Source organism: Penaeus vannamei, chromosome 35 (assembly GCF_042767895.1).
Source record: "Penaeus vannamei isolate JL-2024 chromosome 35, ASM4276789v1, whole genome shotgun sequence".
In the NCBI taxonomy this organism is placed as follows: domain Eukaryota; kingdom Metazoa; phylum Arthropoda; class Malacostraca; order Decapoda; family Penaeidae; genus Penaeus; species Penaeus vannamei.
The window spans coordinates 21,741,557-21,749,056 of record NC_091583.1 but is presented as its reverse complement, the minus strand read 5'-3'; the positions used below and the strand labels follow the sequence as shown (position 1 = coordinate 21,749,056).

General features: G+C 48.0%; 2 protein-coding genes across 3 annotated transcripts in view; one reads left to right on the top strand and one right to left on the bottom strand.

The window, feature by feature from the left end:
• egl (Egl_like_exo domain-containing protein) overlaps positions 1-7,500 on the top strand; it is a 123,905-nt gene that overhangs the window by 6,688 nt on the left and 109,717 nt on the right. The window contains exon 2 of one of the 2 annotated variants that reach the window (XM_027380533.2): positions 2,331-7,500. This exon is cut by the window's right edge and continues 1,444 nt beyond it. The exons of the other annotated variant lie outside the window; for it this stretch is intronic. Within the exon in view, the coding sequence (XP_027236334.2) occupies positions 2,331-7,500 (5,170 nt within the window). The remainder of the gene's footprint in view (positions 1-2,330) is intronic. 2 annotated transcript variants of the gene reach the window in all.
• Dpm3 (Dolichyl-phosphate mannosyltransferase subunit 3) overlaps positions 1-7,500 on the bottom strand; it is a 24,378-nt gene that overhangs the window by 15,422 nt on the left and 1,456 nt on the right. The gene's annotated exons all lie outside the window — the stretch shown is intronic.

Below are 7,500 nucleotides of genomic sequence, written 5' to 3'. Positions count from 1 at the left end.
CCCCTCCCACGGCTTTCTCATACCCCTCCCCCCAGCTGTGCTCGCTCACCCCATGTTCTCTCGGCTGCATGCCCACCATCTCGGACACTTGTACTGTGCAGTACATTTTATCTTCATTCTCCTATTACTTCTCCCATCACTTCCCTTCATTTCTGTCCTTATATGTTCTTACTGTTATTCATATCACTTCTTATACTTCGCCCTCCTGCTTTTCTATGTTTTCTTCCGTACCTTACCCCCATTCATCTCCAGTTCTTTCTACCTCCCATCTCTTCTAGTCTTCCTCCTATCCCTTCATTTTCGTCTTTCCTCGAACTCCTCTATTTTTCTCTTATTTCCTTCTGTTTTCTTTCATTAAAAAAAAATCTCCTCCGCTTTCGTCCTTTTCGCCTCCTTTCCCTTTCCTCCTTTCTTCCTCCAACATGACAAGTACACCAAAACACCTCAGAAGACAAAGAGAAGGAAGAGCAGATCCCGCCGACCATAAGATCACGGGCGTGAAGACTTCAAGGTCAAACTGGCTGTCACTGTCCTATATGCTGTGTGTCATGATACACACATACACCCGCTCTTATTCTTTCTCTCTGTTTTATTCTTTTTCTATCATTTAGTCTCTCTCTCTCTCTCTCTCTCTCTCTCTCTCTCTCTCTCTCTCTCTCTCTCTCTCTCTCTCTCTCTCTCTCTCTCTCTCTCTCTCTCTCTCTCTCTTATGTCTCTCTGTCTTTGTCTCCCTCTTCGGCTCTCTCCCTCTCCCTCCCTCCATTTTCCCATCGTCTCTACCTTCCTCTCCCTCTACATCCCCCTTCACCCCTCTCCCTGCCATTCTCCTTCTCAAGCAAAGAGACAGGCAAACAGGGGCCATTGTACTCGTGTGTGGTAAATGTAACTTTGCTGTTGGTGATCCGTCTTCATAATTTGTATTCACTCGTATTGTTTTTTTCTTCTTTCATTGTGACAGCACCTTTTGATGTCACCACAACAGGTCTTTCTTTTCTCTGTCGCTGTCCTATTCTTCTTATTCTTCTCTTCTTTTCTTTTTGTAAGATCGGTCGTTGCTCGATGTGACGAGTTTGTATCGTGTGTGTGTTTTACAAGCATCAGAGTTTTTAAGATAATGTACTACTTTTTCTATATTGTTTGATCTTATATCTTAGATTGCGTGAGATTATTGCCGACGCTGTGCCTATTCCATATCCATTAAATGTGAATCGTACTTTAGATCTGTTACAATATGATTTGTTACAGATGGTACACATGTATTGCTTTAATTAATGCTTTATATAGTCATTGTCACGTTTCCACCACATTTATCACCATCATCACCATCGTCACTTTCTAAAAAACATCGCTGGAATGCCGATGTTAGAGCATTCGATCCGTTTGAATTATCTACTGTTGCTGTGATAAGTTCAACCGAGTGCTCTTTCGTTGCCGAGCTTGAGCAGGCAAACGTTGCGAGGAGGCCAAGCTGGTCGGTATGCAAGCTTGGGGTTTGGGAGGGGGCGGGAGGCTGGTGAGGGCAGGGAGAGTGGGGAGGATCCAACAGCCCCCCCCCTTCCCCTCTCTGGCCCTCCCCTTGCTCGCCAGATTATATGTTTGTTGACGTTGTGATGACACGCCCGGGCCACTCTGGGTCACTCTTACCTCCTCGTTCGGGTCCTCATTGTTAAGGCTTCATGATTGCTGGGTTGGGGGAGGTGGGGAGGGATGGGGGAACGGTAGGAAGGTATTCCGCTTTCTTAAGGGACAGTCTTTTGCACTATTTATTTCCTTTTCCTTTTCTATCTCCACTTGTTTTTTTTCATTTTCTTATCATCATTGCCTTTTTACCTTTGCCATTCACTGGCTTCAAAGCCGCGTAAGTACAGATGGGTTTGCTCACTCGTTGCCTTATTCTTGCCATTCACCTTGCCCTTCCTCCCTGCCGACGCACCCTGCACCTCCTCATTGGCTTCCCACCCTGTCATCTCCATTACGTGCGTTATCACTGCTTCTGCATTAGCACCCGCGGATGAGGTTCCTGTTCTTTCTCTGTCGTCACCTGTGCGAGGCAGACGTAAACATTGCCAGCAAGGCGTAAACAGGATTTAAAAGAAAAAAAGTAAAGCTGAAAGTATTAAACAATTATAGTTTCTGGAAAAGCTGCTGACCCGAGGCATTGCATCCACCCTCCTTCCCCTCCCTGTTGCTCCGGGCATCAGGCTCCTTTGCATGCTCCATCGTCAAAGAAAGGCCTGGGAAGACGAAGCTTTTTCAACGGCTATATTTGTTTAATGCTCAATTGTGCAATCTGTTTACGTGTTGTTGCTAATGTTTGTGTTTGTTTACAGGCAAGTGGCGACGGCCGTGGGGCAGGTGTCTCATTCACAGGTCAAGCAACGAAGGGCGGCGCGAGAGACGGAAAGGGAAAGTCTCCGCGGGACCAGCACAAGCGGAAGCGCAGGGTGGAGGACCCTTCGCCCTCGCCCTCCCCCTCCCCCCCTCCGAAGCACCAGCGCCAGAACTTCCCAGGGACTTCGGAGACGACAAAGACCGCGAGGAAGCCGAAGCCCAACCAGCGGAAGAGGTCCTTAAGCAGCGAGGGAGGGTCCGAGACCGCGAGCTCCTCCGGCAGCCAGACTGACGGCGAGAGTTTGGGCAAGCAGGAGCGCCCGGCGAAGCAGAAGAAAGCGACGGGGCAGCAAGAAGTGGCCACTCAAGAGATAAGCAGCCAAACAAAAAGGGTTAAGCAAGAGAAAACGGCCAGCGAGGCGGAGGAGCAGAACAACGAGGCTGAGGAAGCGCAAAGCAAGCAATACGTGGCCAAAAGACTTAAAAGGCTTAAGCGATTTCTGCAGCTGAATAAGCACAAGCATTTCTCAAAGCTGCAGAGGTTGGTCAGACTGAAGAGCTTGGTCAAGCAGAAAGGCCGCGCTAAGCAGAATTTGAGCGCAAAGGGGCGAAACAAGAAGAGAGAACAAGTGAAGGGAAAGATCTTGTTCAGACAGGATGAAGTGAAGCAAGAAAGCCTAGGTAAGCAGAGGGCCTCGGCCAACAAGGATAAGGGCGTAGCGAAAGGCTGCGGTAAGGAGAAGAGCGACGCCAAACAGGAAACCGAGGTCAAGCAGAACATGGCCAAGCAGGAGATAAGCACGCCGAAGAGAGCAGCCAGCGGTATTCTGCGTTCATGCAAGCAAGGGCGCGTGATGAAACGGAAATCGAAAAAGAGCAAGAAGCCCAGCATCAAAAGTAAACAAAAGATTAGAGACGAGTATTCCGCATTCGGCAACCTCATAGCAAATCAGCTGCGCAGCATGGACAGCAAAAGTACCCTTTACATCGTGCAACACAGAATTTGTCAAGTCATGATTGAAGCACAGATGTGGCACTACAAGCCAGAAATTGCGCGTACGGTCTTCCCCAGTCCTCAGGGACCCTCGGCGCCTCCCTCTGCTCCGCCTCCTTCCACGGGTTTAGGCACGTCGACTTCGGTTACCGCCCACGGCCAGGAAACACCCGTGCTGCACTACGTACCCACCGCACCAACCCAGCCGTGCGGTGCTTGTTCAAAACAGAGTACTTCCACAACGCGTGTGTCGGGAAGCTCAGCCACGCCCCCATCGTCTAACTCAGCCTCAGTCCTGGTCGCTGTCCCCAACCCAACGGTGTCAAACCTAGTCCCGTCTAATCCTCTCGTGCCTGCCCCTGTTAGGTTTAATCTCCCCTCTTCGAACCGCGTTGTGCTTACCCCGGGATGGTCCAACCCCCCCACCACCAACCCCGTTGTGTTTCCCCTCATTAGGTCGAAGCCGCCGACGACGAATGTTTTCTTAACTGTTGTTAAGCCCAACCCCTCTACCTCAAACCCAGTGGCGTCTACTTCCGATAAGTGTAAACAACCTACATCTAGCTTGTCCACACCTAATCAGACAGAACGTAGTCAAACTGCCGCAGAGCCAGGTAGTCATAGCGGATCTGACATGGGCCCCCTTAATCCAGTTTCATTAGAGGGAACAGCCCCACTTACCCTAGGTACGTCTCATGAAACTACAACTAATGTAATATCTTACATTCCAAGTGCTACCCTTGATGTAACTGGCGTACAAATGGAGAAAACTAACCCAACTACACAGAATTCCTCCACATTGCGCACTATTCTTACTCCCGCTCCTCCTAAGCAAAACATTTGTAGCCTTTCTCAAATGGGCATTTATGCTCAAACCCTATTTTCATTTAATCCGCCATTGACAAACTCAACACAGTCGGATCCAACAATAGCAAACTCGTACATGCAAACAAAATCAAGAACATCCGCATCAATTTTAGATGCTGCACTCAAGTCAGCCATACCAGAAGCAGTGACTCCCATATCTGATGTAACAGGATTGGTCAGTTGTATACCATATTCATCTGTGCCTACACTAAGTCTGATAACACAAAAGATAACTGCACCAGACTCAGTTGTAGCACAAGCAAAAACGCCGAAACCAAATGTAGTTATGCCTGGACCGGCTACACCAAGGTCAACTGATAAACAAGAACCAAATATACCAGTAACTTATATAGCGACATTTGACGCACCTATATCTGTCGCATCTAAACTTGACACCGACACAGAGGACCCTACAACTCGAGGTGTAGCAATGTTCATTCCAGTTACTGAGAATATAGTTATGCCTGGTATTGACACGTCAAACATGACAAGCCCAACCGACCCAAATGTAGCGATAACCGATTCTAATACGCTACATGCACCTCATTCTAATATGTCTGTTGATCCACATGTTGATATGCCTGGCTCTGATGCATCGAAGCCAACAGCATCCACATCAAATCCACCTTGGTTAAGTGATTGTTCACCTCATCCATCTACACCAGATGTAGTTTCAACCAGCCAGTCTTCCCCATTATCTATCATTCCAGATGTAGCTGCTCCTATCTCAGTTATTTCAAGTGAAGCTACAGGGGACATGCCAAATACCCAAGACATTATTGCATCTCAGCCAGGTACACCTTCCTCAGATATAACTTCACTGGACAAAGCTAAACCAAATGCATCTGTTTTATCAGCTAATGCGTCTGTGCCATCATGTGCACCTTCAAACCAAGAAATATTAGATCTAACAACGCCAAATGTAAGTCATGAGCTAAATACACCTGGTGTTAGTGACCCAGATGTACTGGTTAAAGTGCTTCCTGATCCTAAGTCACCTCATGAAGTTATTCATGATCCTGCAACAACTTGTGCAATTGATACAAGTCCAGATAATCATGGCTTAGCTGTCCATTCACCCGCTCCTGTTTTAGATACATCTGATTTAACTAAACCATGTTCAGCAACTTCAGTTGTAGAAGATGAAACTGGTCAAAATACATCTGTTGTTGCTACAAACGATCCAACACCACTTCCTGTAGCTCCATGTAATCCAACTACATCTCTTGTAACTAGTCTAGATCCAGCTACTATTGTCTCAGATGGATCCAACCCAAGTACTAACATCGATTTGCCTGTAGTATCTACACACATTGCAGTCACTGTTGATCATAGTGGTTGTGTAACTTCTAGTCCAGCTATGCCTCCTGTAGCTGCAGATGTAGATACACAGGTTGAAGTTACGGCTGTTTATAGTCCAGCTACACCTATTGTAGCAGCAGGTGTAAATGTTACAGCTGGTGAACCTGCAGCTGGTTCAGCTTCGCCTGTTGCAGATGTGTCGAACCCACTCACATCAACTGCACCTGACGTAGCTACACCAAATGAAACGGCAACTGCTGTTGCAGATGAACTAGTTACACCTGTTGGAGAGACAGTGGGATTAGATACACCCAATCTAGCCCCTTCTGTTGTAGATACACCAGACGTTGCTATAACTGATGTGGCTACCCCTGGTCCAAATACCGGTGATTTAAATATGGTTGACCAGACAGCACCTGTTGTAGGTGTTAGGAGTCCAGCTACTCCTCTTGCAGATACTCCTGATCCAGGTACATCTCCCGCATCAGTTTATGATGAAACACCTGCCACACCCGACCAGACACTTGATCTGACTCCAGACGGTGACAATACTGCTGAGCTCACTGCTGCTCACGTAGCTGCTCCTGATTTAACAACTGATTCAAAGACACCCACTGAAGCTACTGCTGATCCAGTAACACCTGAAGTAGCATCTGATTCCGTTACATCTACAGCAGATACACCTGATCCAACTGTATTTGCTGTGGCCTCTGAAAAATCACCTGCACCTGATGTAGCTTCAGAACCAAGTACACCTGGTGCAGTTACTCACCCAGGTACACCAGATCTAGGTACACTTGGTGTAGCGTCTGATCGAAGTACACTTGATGTAGCTACTGACTCAACTACACCTGATCACGCAAGTACAGCCGGCGTAGGTAGTAGTACAACTACACCTTCTGAAAATACGGATATGGTTGCACTTGGAGAGGGGGCCGATCCAGCTAACACTCAAGCAACACCTAGTGTACTCACCGAAGCAGGTACATCTGGTGAAACCTCAAACCCAACAATACCAGGGGCTAATATCGATCCTGCTATACCTAGCGAAGGTTGTGATCCAATAGTACCTATGGAAGGCACTGAAATGGCTATACCTGCTGAAGCTGCTGAAAGTACTGAGGTAGCTGTACCCGCTACACCTGCTGAAGGTAATGGGCCAGCTGCACCAACTGGAGGTATTAATCCAGCAACACTTGCTAAAGGTAGCGGTGTTGTTACACCTGCTGAAAGTCCTGATCCAAGTTCACCCGTTGAAAGAACTGTCCCCGCTGAAGGTACTGATCCAGCTACACCAGCTGAAGCTGCTGATTATATAAATCATACCACATCTGCAGGTTTTGATCCAGTTACATCTGCTGAAGCTACAAATTCAGTTACACCTGCTGAATGCACTGAATCAGCAACACCTGCTGAATGCACTGAATCAGCAACACCTGCTGAATGCACTGATCCATCAACACCTGCTGAATGCATTGACCCAGTTACACCTACTGAATGCACTGATCCAGCAGCGCCTGCTGAATCCACTGATCCAGCAACACCTGCTGAATGCACAGAGCCAGCAACACCTGCTGAATGCACAGAGCCAGCAACACCTGCTGAATGTACAGAGCCAGCAACACCTGCTGAATGCACAGAGCCAGCAACACCTGCTGAATGCACAGAGCCAGCAACACCTGCTGAATGCACAGAGCCAGCAACACCTGCTGAATGCACAGAGCCAGCAACACCTGCTGAATGCACAGATCCAGCAACACCTGCTGGATGTACAGATCCAGCAACACCTGCTGGATGTACAGATCCAGCAACACCTGCTGAATGCACAGAGCCAGCAACACCTGCTGAATGCACAGATCCAGCAACACCTGCTGGATGTACAGATCCAGCAACACCTGCTGGATGCACAGAGCCAGCAACACCTGCTGAATGCACAGAGCCAGCAACACCTGCTGAATGCACAGAGCCAGCAACACCTGCTGGATGCACAGAGCCAGCAACACCTG